We start from the raw sequence: 22,097 nt of genomic DNA, 5'->3' as shown, positions 1-22,097 counted from the left end.
GAGTAATTTCCCAGCATTCCTTTCGCGTTTCCTTTCCCGCTATTGATCTCGAGGCGAAGGTACGCGGCCCGACATGTCTGAGTAAATTTATTTATTTAATTTATATTTATCGGTAAATATCTGACCGATAATGGCGGGCGGCTCCCGCTGGATCCGTCCCCCGCCCGTTGACGTCTTTCTGACGGCTTTGGGTTCGTGATGGAGGAGATTGAGTCTGGATCATGCTAGCGGTGGCTAGCAGCGGAGGCTAGCAGCGGAGGCTAGCAGCCCGGGATGAGGGCCCTTCGAGCCCGCGTTAGATCCGTTTCTGCGCCGGGGCTGGCCGTTATTCCGTTTATATTACGGCCGTTTAAACCCGTTCGAGGTTAACCGGATTTACCGGATTTACCCGAGGCCGATAGCAGCCGGTCGTAGCTTAGCTTAGCAGCTACGGAGCGGGTGAACGGGGTTAGCATTGTTTGAGTCGGGAGCTCATTTCTTCTGCAATGAAGCGTAAAAGTAGAATTATAGAATAAAGGAACCTTCAATGTCCGGATTATTCACGACTGACTTGAAGTTTTAATGTGAATGTTTGCAGGTGAAGTCACCTGGAGAGGACTCGCAATGCCCGGAAGGTAAGCTCCCCCTCGCAGGTGCCCGGAAGCAGGGAGGTGTTTGATGAATGTGCCGCTAACGGCCTCTTCCGGCTCCGGCTCCGGCCCTCAGACTCTGGAGTAAGGCCATCTTTACCGGCTACAAGCGCGGCCTGCGGAACCAGCGGGAGCACACGGCGCTGCTGAAGCTGGAGGGCTGCTACGGCCGGGACGAGGTCGGCTTCTACCTGGGGAAGCGCTGCGCCTACGTCTACAAGGCCAAGAAGTAAGGAGGGCTGCGTGTCGTCATGGAAACGGTTACATTCCTAAGGAGTAGGGGTGGATGATCGACCCACAATCGATCGCCTTATCCATATCACACGAGCGGTAATGAATGCATCTAAAAATCAACTCGTGATGTGATTGATGCGAGATTATCGATCGGTAGAAGCTCGTTACCGTGGTAACGGCACGGAGTGTAGCACACGCTACTGCGTGACTGTACTCGTACTGAAATACACGCTACTGTGTGACTACTTGTACTGTAATACACGCTACTGTGTGACTGTACTTGTACTGTAATACGTGCTACTGTCTGACTGTACTTGTACTGTAGTACATGCTACTGTGTGACTACTTGTACTGTAATACATGCTACTGTTTGACTGTACTTGTACTGTAATACACACTACTGTGTGACTGTACTTGTACTGTAATACACGCTACTGTGTGACTGTACTTGTACTGTAATACACACTACTGTGTGACTGTACTTGTACTGTCTTCCTGGGGTCCACAGAGAAAGACGACACAAAATATAAAACACACGATGCATATAATCGGAATTTACTTAACGATAGTAATCTAGAAGCAATACAACATAAAATTATCATTTCGTTATTGCATTCATACATGAAGTATTTTTATTCCTTACTCGTATTTAAATAGTGCATCCTTAGGTGGACCAAAGACGTATTTTCTGCACCGTTACGCAGATAAACTGTTCAGAGGTCGTACCGTGTGACTTCCTGGTGATTTATTTCACGTCGTATTGTAGCTGATGAAAATGACAGACCGCCGTGTATCCGTAAGGATTTTCAGCCGGGGGAGTACTACGAACAACGTTATGGAAACGTTTACGCGTATTAAATGCTGCTGATTGATTCTTTATTGGCTTTTGAATTTTTGGTCTTGATTTGTGACGTTTCCTAAGCACCACAGTGAAGTGACCCCTCCCAGCTGGCCCCGCCCTGCAGTGTACCTTCCTCTTACCTGTGTGCAGGAACACGGTGACGCCGGGCGGGAAACCCAACAAGACCCGCGTGATCTGGGGCAAGGTGACCCGAGCCCACGGCAACAGCGGGATGGTCCGAGCCAAGTTCAGCAGCAACCTGCCGGCCAAAGCCATCGGCCACCGAGTCAGAGTGGTGAGCCCGGGAGCGCTCGGACCGGCGTGCTTTAATTGTGAAGGGTTCTCACTTCCTGTCTGTTCACAGATGCTGTATCCTTCTCGGGTGTAAAGAGGAAACGTCTGCAGCAGTTTGTACAAAAGTAATAAAATGAGGTCCGGAGCTGTTTCACCGCCTCTTCATTTCACCGCCGCTCCGAACGGCGTTTATTGATCAGTGATTTGAGAAACGCGACTTGTGATCGTCTCTTGTGTCGCCGTGAAATGATGAAATAATGAAACGAGGCTCTGCAGGGCAGGATGAGGACGGTGTCTCGGCTTACGAAGGCCCTTAAATTCTGCCTCGTAATGCCTGCGTCGAGATTAAGATACTTTATCGTCGTTATGCGAACATAAAGTTGTGTGAAGGCCCACGGCTTCAGGGACATAACGAAGACCAAAATGTCTCTCAAAGCAACGATGTATACACAGAGAGGATGAGAATCAGCTACAGGAAGCACAGCGGGACAGGCCCAGAGCGTCCCCAGTAGGACAGGCCCGGAGCGTCCACAGCGGGACAGGCTCAGAGCGTCCCCAGCGGGACAGGCTCGGAGCGTCCCCAGTGGGACAGGCTCGGAGCGTCCCCAGTGGGACAGGCTCGGAGCGTCCCCAGCGGGACAGGCTCGGAGCGTCCCCAGCGGGACAGGCCCGGAGCGTCCCCAGTGGGACAGGCCCAGAGCGTCCCCAGTGACCGGCGGTCAGCTGCCGCTGGTTCTGATGGAGGCCGGTTGATTCAGAAACAGGAACATGAATGATGATGTCATATCCGGGCGTGTGTACTGAAACAGTCTGATCTCGTTTCCATGGTAACATGTCCATGTTGACTGAAGGGATGGGATGTCCGGAGTCAACATGTTTGAGTGACGCCCCGTGATGATGATGATGATCTGTGCGACCACGCCCCTTTAGTTCCCGAACAGCTGGTGGTTCCGGTTCTGCGTTGTGCTGACGGGGTTCTTTGCTCCCAAAGGAACCGAGTCCTCTTGGTGCAGTGTGAAAGCACCCTTAATTGGCTGTGTCAATGCGGATGAAGAGGTTAGCCCCGCCCCCCTGAGTCTGGAGGACCAGAATTAAACTTCGTGTCGATGCAGAAGGGCCCTTTATGTGGACTGTCGTATCCCCCCCCCCCCCCCCGTCGGGTTTACCCAGCACCACGTGTGTAGCTCCTCCCCCTCCCGGTGTCTCCCCCCCAGTGAGTCTTTGACAGGAGTCATATGTCCCAGTCCCGCACACGGTTCTGTCTCTGCGGGAGCCCGGTGGACCGGTGGACCGGCGTCTCTGGACCGGACGGAGCCCCCCAGGGGGAATGAGAGGGAGAATGAGCGCGGAGTAACGTTTCCTCCTCTGTGCCCCCCCCCCCCCCCCCGCCAGGATGACCCTCGGCTCGTGCTGCGGGGCGAAGACGGTTCTGTCCAAGACCCGGATCCACCGGTTGTAAGTGTGTGTGTGTGTGTGTGTGTGTGTGTGTGGTGTGTGGGGGGGGGGGGGGGTTCGGAGGGACGGTTTAAACTCGGGACGCTCGCGGTGAGGCAGCTGACCTCTTGCGTGCTTCCTGATGACGCAGCAAGCTCCTCCTCCTCCTCTCTGACCTCACGGAGACGCGGCGGATCAGGTTACATCGCCATATCGAGAGTTTCTGGCCCCGCCCCCTTGTTAGAGACGCGGCGTTTGAAGTTATAAAATCAGCAGGTGAACACTTTGGAACAGGAAGTGCTTAAACCTGGACCAATCAGGAACGGCTTGAGCCCAAGAGCACCAGACACATGACCTGCTTTACATATTGATCGGTTAAATAATGTCCAATTATTATTCATGTTATTGTTATGGGGGGGGCTTTAAGTGTGTGTGTGTATTCTACTCAACTCCCTGCTTCTGATTGGCTGCCTGCTCAACCTGATGATTGTCACCGGCGTGGGGGGGTGGAGGTCACTGGGTGTGCAGCAGATGAACCATTAGGCGTGCATCAGAGTGCCCCCCCCCCCCCCCCCCCCAGCAGAACCTGAACACATCGGCTAATTCCTGCGGTGTGAAGTCCCGAGGCCTTAGCGGGCCGGCCTCCGAGCCAGGCCCTATATTTATCCCACACCCCCTGAGAGTGACTAATATGGGCATGGGCTGGGGGGGATCACCCAGTTATCTGGACTGCTGGTCCTTTCATGGCTCTGGTGGTGACCCACAAGTGCCTCATTTCACTGCTGTATGCCAGATGATGCCCCCCCCCCCCCCCCCCCCTTCATCCATCCTTTACGGCAGGTTTGCCCTCCATTCTGTTCAGTTCATCAAATCCGTTCTTTCATCCCGTCAGATCCGTGTTTCAGTTTATCACAAACAAATCCAATCTGTGCCGCCGCTACGTAACGTCATGAAAGAGAGGAATGTGTTTGTGTGGAGCAGGCAGGGGGCTAGCAGGCGGGAGGCTAGCAGGCAGGGGGCTAGCAGGTTAACAGGCAGGAGGCTAACAGGCAGGGGGCTAACAGGTTAACAGGCAGGAGGCTAACAGGCAGGAGGCTAACAGGCAGGAGGCTAACAGGCAGGAGGCTAACAGGCAGGGGGCTAGCAGGTTAACAGGCAGGAGGCTAACAGGCAGGAGGCTAGCAGCTAACAGGTGTGAGGCTAACGGCTAGCTCAGGGGTGGGCAAACTTTTTGACCCGCGGGCCACAATGGGTTCTAAAATTTGACAGAGGGGCGGGGCCAGGAACAGATGGATGGAGTTTTTGTGTAAGCTAATATAAATGACATGTAAAAAGCATTACATGAAAGGATTTGGCCTTTTACAGATGAATGAGGTTTAATTGTAATAACATTTTATTTAATGATATAATTTGGGCAACTTTGGCGGGCCGGATTACAAAGCCCAACGGGCCGTATATGGCCCCCGGGCCTTAGTTTGCCCATGCCTGGGCTAGCTGATGGAATTGAGCGGCGGATGGTTGCAGGTCATTGGTTTATTTGCGTTCTTGCTGGACGGCATGATGTAAACTTCCTCCTCTTCCTCTTCCTCCTCTTCCTCCTCTTCCTCCTCTTCCTCCTCCTCCTCCTCTCTTCCAGTATCAGTGAGAGTTTCCTCACCGTGAAAGGAGCCGCCCTGCTCCTCCCCGGGGGAAACACCTCGCCCCCCACCGGCCAGCGCATGGGCAAGCACTCAGGTGAGATCTGATGAAGACTGTGGTGTGAAGGTGGAGGAACACGGACCAATGAGGATGCCCCCCTTCTGTCCAGGTGACCTCCAGACCATGTCCACCCTGCTGCGGCCGGAGGACACCATCAGATTGGTCAGTGACACGCAGCGGAAGCATCGGGGGGGGGGGGTCAGTCACCTGTACGCCCCCAGGGGTCCATCACTCCACACACTGGGGGCGGGGCTTGGGGGTCTACCTTTCATGAGTTAGTTAGATGTAACTATTAATAAAAAGACATCATGAATATTGAATCCACTGGGGGCGGGGCTTGGGGGGGTTGTCCCGTCCCTGCAGGTGGTGCGTCTGGAGAGCGTCTCCCCCCAGGTGACCCGTTACATGGTGCTGGTCTCCACCAATGGCAGGCCGGACACGGAGGAGAGCGCCGTCCTCGGCGTGGACTTCATCTCCGATAGGTCAGTCATGTGCCCCCCCCCAAAGCAGCTGAGGGGCGGGGCCGGCTCACGGGTTCTCGTTCTGCTCTTCCTGCAGCTGCTGCTCCGTGGGTTTGGTTCTGCCGCTGTGGAGCAACACGCTGGTCCACCTGGACGGAGACGGGTAAGACTCCGCCCCTTTTCAGGTGTTTGTCCCGCTCACGGAGCGTCCCGGTCCTTGTGTCCCCGCAGCGGCTTCAACGTGTCCACGGTCAACAGCGTCCACGTGTTCAAGCCCGTCTCTGTCCAGGCCATGTGGTGAGTGCTCCTGACCCGCCCACTTCTGACCTGCTGACCTTTGACCCGCCCAGCCTCTTTGTTGCTCGTCCTCCTATCTCTGCTGGGTCAGACCTCCTCCCCCCCGCCCCCCCAGGTCGGCCCTCCAGGCCGTCCATCACGCCTGTGAACTTGCCCGTTGCCATAACAACTACCCCGGCCTGTCCCTCACCTGGCTCGGCTACTACCAGAGCAGGATCTCCTCCAGCCAGGTGTGCATCAACGAGTGGAACGCCATGCAGGACGTGGAGTCGCACCGCGCCGACCCGCCCGTCCTCGCCACCGCCCCGTGAGTGGGACCCCCCCCCCCCCCCCACACACACACAGGCAGGTAACAGGCGGAGCAGACTGGAGGATGATGGGAGCCCGTTTACAGGTGATCAGGCCTCTTGATGACATCATCATCCGTGTGTCTCTTTAAATCTGGCCTCACTCAGACTTCCTGCTTCCTCTCTCGTCCCTCCTCTTCCTCAGACTTCCTGCTTCCTCTCTCGTCCCTCCTCTTCCTCAGACTTCCTGTTTCCTCCCTCACCCCTCCTCTTCCTCAGACTTCCTGTTTCCTCTCTCGTCCCTCCTCTTCCTCAGACTTCCTGCTTCCTCTCTCGTCCCTCCTCTTCCTCAGACTTCCTGCTTCCTCTCTCGTCCCTCCTCTTCCTCAGACTTCCTGCTTCCTCTCTCGTCCCTCCTCTTCCTCAGACTTCCTGCTTCCTCTCTCGTCCCTCCTCTTCCTCAGACTTCCTGCTTTCCTGCTCGTCCCTCCTCTTCCTCAGACTTCCTGTTTCCTCTCTCGTCCCTCCTCTTCCTCAGGCTTCCTCTCTCGTCCCTCCTCTTCCTCAGACTTCCTGTTTCCTCCCTCACCCCTCCTCTTCCTCAGACTTCCTGCTTCCTCTCTCGTCCCTCCTCTTCCTCAGACTTCCTGCTTCCTCTCTCGTCCCTCCTCTTCCTCAGACTTCCTGTTTCCTCCCTCACCCCTCCTCTTCCTCAGACTTCCTGCTTCCTCTCTCGTCCCTCCTCTTCCTCAGACTTCCTGCTTTCCTGCTCGTCCCTCCTCTTCCTCAGACTTCCTGTTTCCTCTCTCGTCCCTCCTCTTCCTCAGACTTCCTGCTTCCTCTCTCGTCCCTCCTCTTCCTCAGACTTCCTGCTTCCTTTCTCGTCCCTCCTCTTCCTCAGACTTCCTGCTTCCTCTCGTCCCTCCTCTTCCTCACCTTCAGGAGGAAGCCGAGGGTGATGAAGGTGTTTGTGTTTCAGCCCGACGGAGAGGCAGCGGACGGAGAGGCTGATCAAGGTGCGCCTCAAAGAGATCATGATGCAGAAGGACCTGGAGAACGTCACCTGCAAGGAGGTGAGTCCGCCTCCTCCCGCAGGCCCGGCTCCTCTGGAGGCGGTTCTGGGTTCACGGTCCTGGTTCTGGTTCTGCCACAGATCCGGACGGAGCTGGAGATCCAGATGGGGTGCAACCTGAGCGAGTTTAAGGAGTTCATCGACAAGGAGATGCTGGTCATCCTGGGCCAGCTGGAGAGCCCCGCCCAGATCTTTGAGCACGTCTACCTGGTAGGAGGTGCTGCTCCTGCTCTGCTCCTGCTCTGCTCCTGCTCTGCTCCCGCTCTGCTCCTGCTCTGCTCCTGCTCTGCTCCTGCTCTGCTCCTGCTCTGCTCCTCTAACGAATGACTAACGCTAACTGGACCTGTGACGTCTGCAGGGTTCTGAGTGGAACGCTTCCAACCTGGAGGAGCTCCAGACCAGCGGGTAGGAGTCCAGTCCAGAATGCCTGTGGTCTCCGTCGCACCTGGTCCTGACCCGTCTCCCGTCTCCCGTCCCCCGTCCCCGTCCCCCGTCCCCGTCCCCCGTCCCCCCACAGAGTCCACTTCATCCTGAACGTGACCCGGGAGATCGACAACTTCTTCCCGGGAATGTTTGAGTACCAGAACATCCGCGTGTACGACGAGGAGGCCACCAACCTGCTGGAGTACTGGAACCAGACCTACGAGTTCATCAGCAAAGCCAAGTAGGCCCCCAGAACCCGCCCCACGGAGCTTAGAACCCGCCCACGGAGCTTAGAACCCGCCCCACGGAGCTTAGAACCCGCCCCACGGAGTTTAGAACCCGCCCCACGGAGTTTAGAACCCGGCCCACGGAGCTTAGAACCCGCCCACGGAGCTTAGAACCCGCCCCACGGAGCTTAGAACCCGCCCCACGGAGTTTAGAACCCGCCCCACGGAGCTTAGAACCCGCCCCACGGAGCTTAGAACCCGCCCCACGGAGCTTAGAACCCACCCCACGGAGCTTAGAACCCGACCCACGGAGTTTAGAACCCGCCCCACGGAGTTTAGAACCCGGCCCACGGAGCTTAGAACCCGGCCCACGGAGTTTAGAACCCGCCCCACAAAGCTTAGAACCCGCCCCACGGAGCTTAGAACCCGCCCCACGAAGCTTAGAACCCGGCCCACGGAGCTTAGAACCCGGCCCACGGAGTTTAGAACCCGCCCCACAAAGCTTAGAACCCGCCCCACGGCGCTTAGAACCCGCCCCACGGAGTTTAGAACCCGCCCCACGGAGTTTAGAACCCGCCCCACAAAGCTTAGAACCCGCCCCACGAAGCTTAGAACCCGGCCCACGGAGTTTAGAACCCGCCCCACGGAGTTTAGAACCCGCCCCACGAAGCTTAGAACCCGGTCCGGACCGCTAGCTAGCCTCGTGCTAACAGGTCTGGGTTCTCCTGACTCCTGCAGGAGAACGGGCACCCGGTGTCTGGTTCACTGTAAGATGGGCGTGAGTCGCTCCGCCTCCACGGTCGTCGCCTACGCCATGAAGGAGCGCGGCTGGGACCTGAGCACGGCGCTCCAGCACGTCCAGGGGAGGCGCGCCATCGCCAAACCCAACCCCGCCTTCATGAGGCAGCTGGAGGAGTACCAGGGAATCCTGCTGGCCAGGTGGGCCGCCGGTCAGAACCGCCCAGAACCCGCCTGTGTTCTCTGAACGTTCTCACGCTTCTCTCTGGTTCCTCAGCAAACAGCGCCACAATAAACTCTGGCGTTCGCACTCTGACGGCGACCTATCAGATCGCTCGGCGTCTAACTCCTCCCCTCACATCCTGGGCGTGGCCGTGCCGCCGGCGCTCGCCGCTGACCCCCCGGGTCAGGAGGATGGACCGGCCACCGCTGTTCCTGCTGCTCTTCCTCACCCCCCATCATCACTCCTCATCCTGCGCCAGCGGACTCAACAGGCTCCGCCCAGTCACGGGCCGCTGTCACCCGGGAGAGATGAGGAGGGGGGCGGGATGAGTCGGGTGCGCATCCGTCCAGATGGGGGGGGGGCCATTTTCATTCACAACACAACAAAAACGTTTCGTGTCTCAACAGTCTGACCGACCTCATCACCATGACGACGGAGTATCTGTCCGCCATATTGTCACCGAACTTGAAGCCACACGCCACGCTCCATCGCTCCCTCCCTCCCACGGCCCTCGGCTCATCCGACCGGCGCATCCGACGGATCCGTCTGAAGTCTCTCTAACCCTACCTCTTCCCTCGCCATCCACGCTCTCACGTGATTGGCCGACGGGCTCGGTGCGGCGAGCCACCGAGCAGCTGGAGCTGAAGCTGAAGCGGGAACTGGAGTCGTGTCAGCGGTCGCCGCTTCCCTCCCCCGGTGAACGCTCTCGGGTCCGGGCCACGCCCCTTCCTGCTCAAGGCAACGGTACGGAACTCGACTCGGACTCGGAGCCATCTCCCCACGGGCAGAACCCCCGGTGCTCAGACCAGGTGGCTCTGGAGTCCAACATGGATGAGAGGGCGGAGCTCGGCGCCCAGGCGGGCCACGGAGGGGGGCGTGGCCCTGAACGCGACCCACAGAAGAGGTTAGCTCGCGGCTATCGGGAGCTGGAGACGGCGGGCCGGTTCAGAACCACGGCGCTCCAGGCTCGGATCCGCCGGGCCGGCTTCACCCCCCCTTCTCTCACAAAGAGGTCCGCCTCTCTGGCCAAACTGGACTCCCTGGACCTGTCCACAAGCGACCTCAGGCCCGGGACGGCGCCGTCGTCCGTCCCCGTGTCTCAGCCTGACGATTCCTGGAAGAAGCCGAAAGTACTGGGCACAGACACGAAGACGGACCCGCCTGAAGGGGGCGGGGCTCTGGGCGAGGGCTCCGCCAACCTGCGTCCACCCGATGAGGAGACGGGTGGGAGGGGCTCCATCACTACAGGACGTCAGCAGGCGAGGGGACACCCGTCGAGACATTCTCGCAAAGCTGAGAAGAAGCAGCGGGGCGTGGCCCTGCTGTACGGCACCATGTGACCCAGGGGGCGTGGCCCTGCTGTACGGCACCATGTGACCCAGGGGGCGTGGCCCTGCTGTACGGCACCATGTGACCCAGGGGGCGTGGCCCTGCTGTACGGCACCATGTGACCCAGGGGGCGTGGCCCTGCTGTACGGCACCATGTGACCCAGGGGGCGTGGCTGGAGCACATTGAACCACTGGAAGCCTCTGCTGGACTTCAGGTTTACCCGTCACGGATGTCCTTTCCTTTTGGAAAGCGTGGACTCCTCTAACTGGGGGAGCTGCTCCTCTAACTGGGGGAGCTGCTCCTCCTTTAACTGGGGGAGCTGCTCCTCCTCGAACTGGGGGAGCTGCTCCTTTAACTGGGGGAGCTGCTCCTCCTCCAACTGGGGGAGCTGCTCCTCCTCTAACTGGAGCTGCTCCTCCTCTAACTGGGGGAGCTGCTCCTTTAACTGGGGGAGCAGCTCCTCCTTTAACTGGGGGAGCTCCTCCTCTAACTGGGGGAGCTGCTCCTTTAACTGGGGGAGCTCCTCCTCTAACTGGGGGAGCTCCTCCTCTAACTGGGGGAGCTCCTCCTTTAACTGGGGGAGCAGCTCCTCCTTTAACTGGGGGAGCAGCTCCTCCTTTAACTGGGGGAGCTGCTCCTCCTTTAACTGGGGGAGCAGCTCCTCCTTTAACTGGGGGAGCTGCTCCTCCTTTAACTGGGGGAGCAGCTCCTCCTTTAACTGGGGGAGCTGCTCCTCCTTTAACTGGGGGAGCTGCTCCTCCTCTAACTGGAGCTGCTCCTCCTCTAACTGGGGGAGCTGCTCCTCCAAACGTGCACTTTAATGTTTGAATTGATTGATTTTAATGATCTCTTTGTTTTTTATTCTTGTAGTAAATAAATCTGCCCGCATCAAGTCTGTGTCGTTACTTACTGCCCCCTGCTGGTCAGATCGGGAACTGGAGCTTTTACAACCATTGTTGAGGTTCAGGAGGGATAAACGTGTCTGAAATATGCTGCATCCGCCCCAGTGGGGGGGGGGTCGACCCCCCCCCCCCCCCGGTCTGACATTTAAATGTTTAAAATCTGCCTCATTGATGAGAACTGTTCTTGAAACAGTCGGTCAGGTTATTCAGGCTGACATTTTACTGGCTGCTTCATGTTGGTCATTAAAGGCTGAGAGGAAAGTCACCAGAGACCCCCCCCCCCCCCCAGAAAACAGCATTAAAGGGACAGTTCGCCTAGCGATGACATCATCGTCTCTATATTTGCAGTAAAAACGTTTCCTTACCGTCATGCTGGGATTAGCGTTCGGTGATATTATTTAACAATATTTATTTTCGTGAATTTTTCAGAATGAATATTATTAGAACCACGTATTTCTATGAAAGATGTTAATTCCTCGTTTCGTATTTTGTCCTCATCTCTTCCTACGAAACGTTTTAGTGAACAAAGAAGCAGAAGCTCCACAAACGTTGCTTTATTCTCATCAGAGGTCGTCTCCTGAGTTTCCTTTGTGCTCATGCTCCGCCCCTGCTAACATTGTTTGTGCTCATGCTCCGCCCCTGCTAACATTGTTTGTGCTCATGCTCCGCCCCTGCTAACATTGTTTGTGCTCATGCTCCGCCTCCGCTAACAGTCATGTGACCCGGTAAATTACAGTACGTCTGGATTTTGTGCAAATCAAATCAAAGGTACCAAACTGTTAAAAAGCGAAGAACCAAACTCCGCGGGCCGGGTTCACCAGAACCCACGAGACTACCGTAAACGGGTCATGGGCGTGGCGCCAGAGTGGGGAGGCGGGGCAGGGGGGTCGCCATATCGTTCAGGGTGGGGTGGGAAGCGTTGTCGTCCGTCCAGCCCCCCCTCCACCTCTGACCTTTTCACTTCTGCATGAGCGACAGCTGGATGACGCGCTGTAGCTCCTCCTCCTCCTGCCGCCGCCAAAGCTCCGCCTCTTCCTGCTCCCGAGCTGAGGTCTCCATGGCGATGCGGAGCTGCTCGTTGTAACTGCAGGAGGTGGGCTTCTTCTCAGAGGGGGCGGGGCTTGCTCTGGGGGGTGCTGGGGTGAAAACGTAAGAACAAGGTTGAGGTTCCTGTTTGATCTGGATCTACGAGCAGAAAACTCTAAAGGGGTCCCATGCTATTGTGCTGCTAACACCTGCTAACGGCTACTAGCAGGAAACGGATCCAGGCAGGATGACAGGAAGTGGACTCCTGACTCGGAGAGTTCTGGGTCTGAGGAGTCCACTTCCTGTCCTCTGGAGGTTCTGGTCATTGTTTGGATTTCTTCAGCATCGGGACGGTAAGAGTCGGACCTCTCTAGACGGCTCGGGTCACAGGACAGGGGGTGAGTTCCTGGCTTGCTATTGGTCAGCGCCTCCCAGATGGTCACCTGGAAACAAAGAGGAAGTCAGGTCAGCTGGTTTGGGCGGGTTGGTTTGGGCGGGTTGGTTAGGGCTGGTTGGTTAGGGCTGGTTGGTTTAGGCTGGTTGGTTTAGGTGGGTTGGTTTAGGCTGGTTGATTAGGGCGGGTTGGTTAGGGCTGGTTGGTTTAGGCTGGTTGATTAGGGCGGGTTGGTTAGGGCTGGTTGGTTTAGGCTGGTTGGTTTAGGCTGGTTGATTAGGGCGGGTTGGTTAGGGCTGGTTGGTTTAGGCTGGTTGATTAGGGCGGGTTGGTTAGGGCTGGTTGGTTTAGGCTGGTTGATTAGGGCGGGTTGGTTAGGGCTGGTTGGTTTAGGCTGGTTGGTTTAGGCTGGTTGATTAGGGTGGGTTGGTTTAGGCTGGTTGGTTTAGGCTGGTTGATTAGGGCGGGTTGGTTAGGGCTGGTTGGTTTAGGCTGGTTGATTAGGGCGGGTTGGTTAGGGCGGGTTGGTTTAGGCTGGTTGGTTTAGGTGGGTTGGTTAGGGCTGGTTGGTTAGGGCTGGTTGGTTTAGGCTGGTTGATTAGGGCTGGTTGGTTTAGGCTGGTTGGTTTAGGTGGGTTGGTTAGGGCTGGTTGGTTTAGGCTGGTTGGTTTAGGTGGGTTGGTTAGGGCTGGTTGGTTTAGGTGGGTTGGTTAGGGCTGGTTGGTTTAGGTGGGTTGGTTAGGGCTGGTTGGTTTAGGTGGGTTGGTTAGGGCTGGTTGGTTTAGGCTGGTTGGTTTTTAATGCTAGAGGTTTCTTTTAAACTGGTGAGGAGCAACGAGGAGGAGGAAGAGCTGAAGTTTCTGTAAACTCGGCTCCCCCTTCAGGCTTTTTTCTGAAATCATGAAACATTTGTATATTTGGGTGAGATATCGTCATGGTAACCAGGAACGGACGGCCCACCTGGTCGTACTCGGAGCCGGCCTCCAGCAGACTCTGCTGGATGGCGAACTGCAGCAGGTCCTCCTCCTGCTCCTCCTGCTCCTCCTGCTCCTCCTCCTGCTCCTCCCTCCTCCCGTCTCTCTGCTTGCCCCCCAGCAGGGCGTATCCAGCAGGAGCCTCAAACACACAAGGAGGGATCTCGCCGGCTCGACCCGAACCTGCAGCGCCGGACACGTTGTTATCTCATGCTATCACCCTGCTAGCATGCTAAATGATGATGTCACACCTGTGGGCGTATCCCGAGGCTAAACACTAAACTGTCATCTTGTGCTAGCTTCCTGTTTACATGTTGACAGCTCTGCTTCTGATTGGTCAGTGAGTGTTGACATGTAAACAACCCGGGCCTCGGGTTGGCGCCGCTACGTCTCCGGTCTACAGGTGAGGGCGTGGCCCTGACCTGCCCCGCCCCTCGACTGTAATCTGCGTCCTTACTGCTGGAGCTGGAGACGCTGGACGAGTCGCTGCATGGAGACGGGGTGTCCGTCCTCGCCGCGTCGCCCTCTGACCCCGCGTTGCCGTGGACGCGGGCGGCGGCCGCCTCCTCGCAGCCGTTCAGGTTGCTGAAGGTGATCCTGGCGTTCAGGATGTGGTAGAGCGGGATCTCTGCAGGGACACGCCCGCGTCAGCCCGCGTCAGCCGCCGGCTTTAACGCCAATGACCGTTAGGCCCCGCCCCCTCACCGATCTTGACTGGGAAGCCCGGCGGCAGACGCAGCGTGATGAAGTCGCGCAGCTTGGCGAACAGGGCGTTGGAGACGGCCATGAGGTCGACGACGGGCGCCACTTGTTCTGCCAGCGACAGCGGGTGGGACTCGCACAGCCACAGCTTGGCCTTGAACCTGCAACCAGACGCCACGTCAGACACGCCCCTGGCCCTCCTCCGAGGCTGGAGGCGGGACTTCCTGCCTGTCACCTCTGGGTCTTGGTGGTCAGCTGACACGGGTGGCCGACGTCCCTCCGAGGCGGGGACGAGCCGGGGTTGAAGTATTCGTCGGCGCTCGGCGCCGGCGGGTTGGTGGCGGCGGGAGAGGACAGCTGGGACACCGGAGCCTGCAGGGACAAGGGGGGGGGCGCTGAGGAGGCGGGGCTTAAAGGAGACTCAGAACACAAACAAACGTCTCACCGCATTGTTGGACCCCATGTGTTGCTCGGCGATCACGAGGAAGTTCTGCAGCGGGGTCCGCCCCCCTGTCCAGAGACAGACCGTTAGAGTCACATGACAGACGTCATCAAATCACGCGTGTGCTAGCGTGATGCTAGCGTGATGCTAGCGGTGAGCTCAAAGCGGCCGAGGAATCCTGCTGGTACCGATTCACCTTTGGTCTTGTTCTTGTTCTGGTCTGACAGGTGGTCGGTTCTGGTTCTGGTTCTGGTGGTGAGCTCCACGTTAGACGCTGCGTACACCTGGAACACAGCAGCACGCCACCGGTCGGGTTCGTTTCAGGATCAATATGGGTCTAACATCCAGGGAGACGGTTCAGAACTCGGTCTGGACCCAACCGGTTCCGACCTTCGCTTCGTATCCGTTCACCGTCTCCAGCTTCTCGCTCCTCCAGCCCAGAATCCCGGTCTTTTTCCTGCAATGCATGAACAGGCCACGCCCCTCAGGTTAGCGGCTAGTTAGCTGATTAGCTAGCACAGCTAGATGTAGCTAACTGGGTGATAGCTGTAGTCTGAGGTCATCGGGTCAGAACCACTAACCTCTCGAAGGCGATGTTCCGGGTGTCCAGCTGAGTGGTGACCACGGGAGCCGTTAGCCTCGCTGCTACCTGCTCGTCGCTGGGCTGCACCGCCCCAGCAGACCCAAACCGGCGCCGCGGTTCACCTGGCCAGGTGAGACGCACAAGGTCTCCGAGGAGACCAGCTGCTTGTCGTGGTCGACCTCCATCACCTCGGCGCTGGAGCCTGACAGGACGCAGGGGGGGCGGGGGTTAACAGGAAGGAGCCGGGCACGCCGGCGTGAGGCCCCGATGGTTCTAACAGAACTTTAGACGCTTCAGTTTGTCCATCGTGTGACCTCGTCCTCTGAAGATGAAGCTCCGCCTTCCTCTCTGCCAGGTCATCTGTTCGAATCCCGTCAGGGTGGTGTCGACCCGGAGGCACTGGCCGCTCTTCCAGACTCTGTAGGTGTCGCTGGGGCAGACCCGGGACACCAGGGGCACTGAGGAGGAGCAGGGTTCTGGTTCAGAGCCCACGGGGACCCGCCCTGGCCCAGTCGGAGCACCAGGACCGGTTCTACCGGTCAGACCGGACTCACCCCAGCTGGTGAACTCCCACTTCATCTCCACGTAGAAGTCCTGAGCCTGGACAGAGGAAGGGGAGGGGCCAAAGGACACGCCTTGATGAAGAGGAGGACACAGGTGATAGACGTCTGCTCGCTTTGGAGGTCCTGTGGCTCCTCCCTGAACAGGAAGTGTACGTTTGTTAGCTCGCAGATTAGCATCGCTAGCAGCAGAAGAGATTTTTAGACTCCTCTCTACTGATGATGTCATCGTTCTACTGATGATGTCACCAGAGGATTCTAACCACGGACCTCCAGACTTTGAGAGGAGGTCTCTCATTGGTCCATTTCACCACTACTTTCCTCCGGTTCTTCCCGTCTCGTGTTCGGGTGAAGTCCCACCTGGCGGAGACGCTCCAGGAGGACGGGGATGCCCGCCAGTCTCTTGGCGGTCCTCTGGTAGTCACGGTAACGGAGCACAAGGCGGACCAGCTCCGGGTCCCTTGTGCTCACCGCCTCCTGGAGAACTGGCAGGAGAACACGGCCGATCACTCAGAACTCATCTCAAAGTCATGAGCAGAACCTTCAAAGAGGGGCAGCAGCAGCAGACGGAACCGTCGGAACGACCAATCAGAGCAGCCCGCCCAACAGAACCTTCATGCAATGGACTCTGGGCCGGATTGAAACCCACGGCGTGGGTTTGTTCTGAAGTGAAACAGAACGACTCGTCAGAACCTTTCACACCGGATCCGCTTTGGGATGCGGATCTGGTTCCTGTTGGACCTGTAGGACCGGTGGGCCTCGGTGCCGGTGTACCCTCTAGTGTCAGAATTACAACAGTGAATGAATGAAGCACCGGAACCGGCAGCACGGAACCGGCATCACGGAACCGGCATCACGGAACCGGCAGCACGGAACCGGCAGCACGGAACCGGCATCACGGAACCGGCATCACGGAACCGGCAGCACGGAACCGGCATCACGGAACCGGCATCACGGAACCGGCAGCACGGAACCGGCATCACGGAACCGGCATCACGGAACCGGCAGCACGGAACCGGCATCACGGAACCGGCATCACGGAACCGGCAGCACGGAACCGGCATCACGGAACCGGCAGCACGGAACCGGCATCACGGAACCGGCAGCACGGTACCGGCAGCACGGAACCGGCAGCACGGAACCGGCAGCACGGAACCGGCAGCACGGAACCGGCAGCACGGTACCGGCAGCACGGAACCGGCATCACGGAACCGGCATCACGGAACCGGCAGCACGGAACCGGCAGCACGGTACCGGCAGCACGGTACCGCCATCACGGAACCGGCATCACGGAACCGGCAGCACGGAACCGGCAGCACGGAACCGGCATCACGGAACCGGCAGCACGGAACCGGCAGCACCCACCGGTCCAGCCGTTGCGGTTCTCCTTGCTGACATCGGCTCCCTGCCGCAACAGAACCCGGGAACATTCCAGGTGACCCAGTGTGACCGCCAGATGGAGAGGAGTCCGACCGCGAGGATCCAGAGACTCCAGAACGGTCTGGATGGGGGGGGGGGGGGGGGAGAAAAACGAAATGTTCAGAGAGAGAGAGATCACAGCCTTTTTAATCTGGGCCTCCTCATTCCAGAACCTCCTCACATGAAGGAGGGCAGAGGAGAAACCAGATGTGGTAAACAAAAACACTGAAGTTTGTGGATTCTGATCAGTCGTAACCCAGAAGACCTGATCCCTCCTCCTCCTCCTCCTCCTCCCACCACAGCACACCTGATTGACAAAGGCCCGCCTCCATCAAGTCGTACAACAAGCCATGGAATCGCATAAGCAGGAGCGCAGGAGAGGGAGGAGCCAGGAGGAGCCAGGAGGAGCTAACCAACAATGAGAGGAACAAGAGAAGAAGAAGAGGAACTCTTTACTTCCCGCTTAGAAGCTGAGCGGGAGGCAGAGGGGCGGGGCGAAACCGTTAAAACTGATGAATTATTTTAAAGGTGAACCATTTATGTTAGGGATGACGTCCTGGGGGGGGGGGGGGGGGGAGGTTCTGGAGGAAAGTGAGCCGGTTCGGGCCGACCCACACACGTGTCCGTCCTCCTCCCTGATCAATCGCGTTATCACAACGTCTTGACTTGGGGGGGGGGGGGGCGTCCGGTCGGTCTCACCTGTTCGTGTGTCGCCAGCTCCTCCTCCAGCTGTCGGTGTTGGTTGTGCCACACCAGGTAGTGGACCGGATACCGACTGGCAGGAATCATCCTGGGCTCCTGCTGCTCCTGCTGCTCCTGCTCCTGCTGCTCCTGCTCCTCCTGCTCCTGCTGCTCCTGCTGCTCCTGCTGCTGCTCGTTCAGGAGACAATCCGGAATATCATCGTTCACCAGCGGCGTGGCTTTCCGTGCGCTCTCGCCTCGAATCGGGCCGCGGAGATAAATGGAGCCTCCTCCTCCTCCTCCTCCTCCTCCTCCCTCTGCCTCTCCTCTCCTCTCTTGTAGCATCCTCCTCCTCTGCGCCTCTCCTCCCCCCCTGTACTGACTGGAGCGATGCGATGAAGTGAACGCAGTCAGCCAATCAGCTGCGCGTAAAATAATCCATTATTATTTATATGTAAAATGTATTTCGTGTCAAAACCGGGAAAAAATATGGAATAATTAAAATGCTGGAAGTTTAATGTTCTCTCTAAACTGAAAAACATGGATTATTGAGTCACGTCCGGTTCCGCTCATCTTTGTTCAGGAGGGCCGGGATTATTTACTAGAGATTAAGCTAGAACCTTCTGATGGTCTGGGTTCCAACCAGAACCTCTCGTCTCCAAGGATGGTTGTTGGATGGATGGATGGATGGATTGATGCATCTGAGCCTCTTTAGGGGTGCTTTCACACTGCACCAAGAGGACTCGGTTCCTTTGGGAGCAAACTCCTGCATTTATAATTCCCTGAAAGGTCTGCGTTCACACTGTGATTTATTCACGAAACGAACTTTCGGAGCAACGTCGCGTGGCTGAAAGGGGCGCTCGTCGATTGGACAAAGTAGAAGGGGAAGTCCCGCCCCCTCCCATGTTAAATGTTACACAACGCTAGTCGTTTCTGACAAAGACAAAGTCGCTGGAGACTGAAGTGGACTCCAGGACTACAAATAGTTAATAAAATGGACTCCAGGACTACAAATAGTTAGTAAAGTGGACTCCAGGACTACAAATAGTTAGTAAAGTGGACTCCAGGACTACAAATAGTTAGTAAAGTGGACTCTAGGACTACAAATAGTTAATAAAATGGACTCCAGGACTACAAATAGTTAGTAAAGTGGACTTCAGGACTACAAATAGTTAATAAAATGGACTCCAGGACTACAAATAGTTAATGAAGATACAGTACAAGACTTTTTTTTTCTTGTTGAAGATTCATGTAAATAGTTACACCATCAATATAATAGACAAGACAAAGATAGACATTTTCTAATTTTTATTCAATAATGGTGCAGCCCGCCGCTCGCCCACAGCCAGCGGTGATAGGCGCTGCAACGCCTATGACCTGCAAGGCGTGGGGGGGCCGGGGGTACACGGACCTGATCGTCTCACCGAAAAGACTTGGATGGGTCTTCGGATTTCTTTGACCTCCGAAAGAGGCCACAGAAAGACCTGAAGACCCGAACAAAAGTGTTGCTCTTCTGTGTCTTTGTCTTCTCCAGACGTGTCACCAGCATGTCGACGACCAGCGTGTGAATTGGACCTTCCTTCCCCATCAGGATCATGCAGACTGTCCGCGGGTCGTCCATCACTATGGACGGCTTTGGCGAGCTCTTTGACCTGTTGCAGGTTCATCTCCAGAGAGATGCTCGACTAACAGACTCGTCATCAGCTCGGTCATTTCCTTGATCTCAATCCTCCGTGTAAAGTTACAATTTCAGAGGTGTGTTCAAACCGAGTCAAAGACGAGTCAGACCAGGGCTCCCCAAACCTTTTCCTGTAAGGCCCACATAACGTCTCCCTTCTCTGATGGAGGGCCGGGGTCAGTTTGTACAGGAAAAGTGTGACAGTGGCGGGGGGGGGGGGGGGGGGGCTAAACATTTATTGTTTTCCAGACAGCCACCAAATAACCAAATAATACAATAAATAATATTTATTATATATATATATATATTATATTATTACACTATTAATAAAGTAAATAATAACCAAATAGCCCTTTCCGGGTTCCTCACAGAGAAAAGGTCCGTTGAACATTACCTTCCTGGTCGTATGTGATCATCATTAAAATTGTCCCAAACAAAAGGAAGAATGCTTTTCTTCAGAATATTAATATATTCTCCACTATCAATATTATTTTTAGGAAACAAAATATTGAATTAATGACCCCTCTTAAATGCAGCCCATACAATTATTGACCCCCCCGCCGGCGACTCATGTTGTATGGAAAGGAAAAAATAAATAAAAGATGTTATTTTTTTATGTTATTCTTTTATCTGGGATTGTTCAGGGGGCGGGCCAAATGTGGACCCCTGAGTTAGACTGAAAGAGCTGATTGGACTACAGAATTGGCAATAAACGTGTTTATTACTTCGGAACCAGCTTTTCCTTCCGGACCCGGGTCCTCTCCGTTTCTGGGTCGGGGTCCAGTCGAACTGAATCAGGCTGAACCGATCCAGAAACTGGGTCAGTGGGTCATTTTGGCCTGAGGGGTATTTGATCTGCCCCACCTTCAGACAGCAGCATCATCCTGCCCCGTTACCCCCCCCCCCCCCCCCCGTTCTCCTCCATCGGTAGACCGGAGGTGCGGAGCCTGACAGGTACCGGAGCTGCCGTCTCCCGGTCGCTCACAGGGAATGCAGCGCGCAGCTTTAGTAAATATCACCGATGAGGTGAAACGGAGCGCGGCCCTGACCGGAGCGACGCGGTGAACGTGGGCGAGGAGAGCACGGGAACAAACGGGAACGTCAACTGTCAGCTGGCCGGGAAAGCCGACCACACCACCCGGCTTCCGGGGATTCAGGGGCCGCGTCGGTTTACTGCAGACGTCGCCGACATCCTCTCAAGATGTCACGGAAGCTCCAGCGGACAGAAGTCTGCGCCGACTGCAGTGCGCCAGGTAGGGAGGATGGAAAAACCACCGCCGTGCTGGAACAATACGCCCGGGCAGGCGACATGTCGAGCCCGACGCTGCTGTCACTGTCAGCGCCTCCGCAGAGCAGGAAACGTCCCTGTCTCACAAGCCTCGCCTAGGCCCAAACCAAACGGTGAAGCTCGGCGTGTCGAAACGGGTCGTGTCTCTGCCCTCACCCCGGCCGGCGCCATGTTTGTATTGATTTGATCAGAAACTGCAGTAAATTACTATTTTGTCAGATTTATGTCTTGTTTTGATTTTCTATATCTGGGCTGACCGCTAATCGCGCTAGCCTAGCTTGGCTAACGGGGTCTCGGGCTCGCGACGTTCCCCGCTGCGTTCACGCCTTTGCGTTACACACCCCGCAACGACCAACACGCATCGCGACGGTTAGATTTCAACACAATTGTGTTGTTGTTTGTCGTGTTGGGGGGGCTTAGCACGGCGAGCTAGCGCTGTTAGCTTAGCTGCTGCGCTGCTAGCGGCTCTGGCTAACTCTGTCTTCGCGGCGAGTTGTTGCTATAAACCGATTCCGCTAACGCGTCACGCAGATGAACGGGAAAGGACGTTTTTAACCTTTTGACTGTCAAGTTAGCAGCTAGTAAGCCAGTTAGCATCAATGCAACAGTTTGTCTCCTGCAGCCTCACTGTGTGTGTGTGTGCGTGCATGTGTGCGCGTGTGTTCATGCATTATAGCAGCTCCAGGTGTGTCCGTGGTTTAGGTCTTCCTCGGGATTCTCTGGGGGGGGTCCTTTGTGTTGGCCTGTGGGGACTTGTCCCAGGTGTGCCTGACCGATGCCGTCCCTTCCCGTCTCAGATCCGGGCTGGACCAGCATCAACCGGGGCGTCCTGGTCTGTGACGAGTGCTGCTCCGTCCACCGCAGCCTGGACGCCACGTCTCCATCGTCAAGCACCTGAGACACAGCGGCTGGCCCCCCCGCCCTGCAGCAGGTGGGACCGGCAGGCGAAGGGCGCCGTCTCTGCCCCCCCTCTGGTACTCCACAGGTAACCCTGACCCCCCCCCCGGGTCCTGTTCTGTGTTTCAGATGGTTCAGACTTTGGCCTGTAACGGGGCCAACTCCATATGGGAACACAGTCTCCTGGACCCGGCTCAGGTCCAGAGCGGCCGCAGGAAACCCAACCCCCAGGACAAAGTCCAGTGAGTGCAGCCCGTACAGCGGGGGGGGGGGGGGTTCTGAAATGGTTCCACCCGGTTCTGACGGCCCGCCTCTCTCTGCAGTCCCACCAAGTCAGAATTCATCAGAGCCAAATATCAGGTG

General features: G+C 56.7%; 3 protein-coding genes across 3 annotated transcripts; 2 read left to right on the top strand and 1 right to left on the bottom strand.

Moving 5' to 3' along the window:
- Positions 1-2,149, top strand: LOC137917074 (large ribosomal subunit protein eL33). The gene is made up of 5 exons (XM_068759957.1): positions 1-59; positions 578-614; positions 706-858; positions 1,855-1,999; positions 2,069-2,149. The coding sequence occupies exons 2-5, from the start codon at positions 604-606 to the stop codon at positions 2,090-2,092; spliced, it is 333 nt and encodes a 110-aa protein (XP_068616058.1). The 5' UTR covers positions 1-59; positions 578-603; the 3' UTR covers positions 2,093-2,149.
- Positions 2,150-3,391: 1,242 nt separating this feature from the next.
- Positions 3,392-10,198, top strand: LOC137917072 (protein phosphatase Slingshot homolog 2-like). The gene is made up of 14 exons (XM_068759955.1): positions 3,392-3,453; positions 5,069-5,166; positions 5,240-5,292; positions 5,494-5,612; positions 5,689-5,754; positions 5,823-5,888; positions 6,004-6,195; positions 7,155-7,248; positions 7,329-7,457; positions 7,606-7,652; positions 7,765-7,911; positions 8,636-8,836; positions 8,913-9,192; positions 9,266-10,198. Exons 1-14 carry the CDS (start codon positions 3,392-3,394, stop codon positions 10,196-10,198), a joined length of 2,487 nt encoding a protein of 828 aa, XP_068616056.1.
- Positions 10,199-12,047: 1,849 nt separating this feature from the next.
- LOC137917073 (ankyrin repeat domain-containing protein 13B-like) lies at positions 12,048-17,979 on the bottom strand. The gene is given in 16 exon segments (XM_068759956.1): positions 12,048-12,226; positions 12,469-12,559; positions 13,471-13,647; positions 13,907-14,112; positions 14,190-14,347; positions 14,422-14,558; positions 14,632-14,696; positions 14,825-14,912; positions 15,019-15,085; positions 15,210-15,297; positions 15,300-15,413; positions 15,526-15,669; positions 15,766-15,811; positions 16,132-16,256; positions 17,137-17,272; positions 17,890-17,979. Coding segments are annotated over 16 exon segments (1,911 nt in total).
- Between the last annotated feature and the right edge of the window lie 4,118 nt (positions 17,980-22,097).

Source organism: Brachionichthys hirsutus, unplaced genomic scaffold (assembly GCF_040956055.1).
Source record: "Brachionichthys hirsutus isolate HB-005 unplaced genomic scaffold, CSIRO-AGI_Bhir_v1 contig_779, whole genome shotgun sequence".
NCBI classification, from domain to species: Eukaryota; Metazoa; Chordata; class Actinopteri; order Lophiiformes; family Brachionichthyidae; genus Brachionichthys; species Brachionichthys hirsutus.
Note: the sequence above shows the minus strand (reverse complement) of the source record. Positions and strands in the feature narration are given on the sequence as shown.

Bases quoted from the DNA above. Each gene is read 5' to 3' on its own strand.
- LOC137917072 (XM_068759955.1), top strand. From the start codon at position 3,392: ATGACCCTCGGCTCGTGCTGCGGGGCGAAGACGGTTCTGTCCAAGACC. The intron at 3,454-5,068 runs GTAAGTGTGTGT...CCTCTCTTCCAG, and splicing joins AAGACCCGGATCCACCGGTT to TATCAGTGAGAGTTTCCTCA. The intron at 5,755-5,822 runs GTAAGACTCCGC...GTGTCCCCGCAG, and splicing joins GTCCACCTGGACGGAGACGG to CGGCTTCAACGTGTCCACGG.
- LOC137917074 (XM_068759957.1), top strand. The intron at 859-1,854 runs GTAAGGAGGGCT...ACCTGTGTGCAG, and splicing joins TACGTCTACAAGGCCAAGAA to GAACACGGTGACGCCGGGCG. The intron at 2,000-2,068 runs GTGAGCCCGGGA...GTCTGTTCACAG, and splicing joins TCGGCCACCGAGTCAGAGTG to ATGCTGTATCCTTCTCGGGT.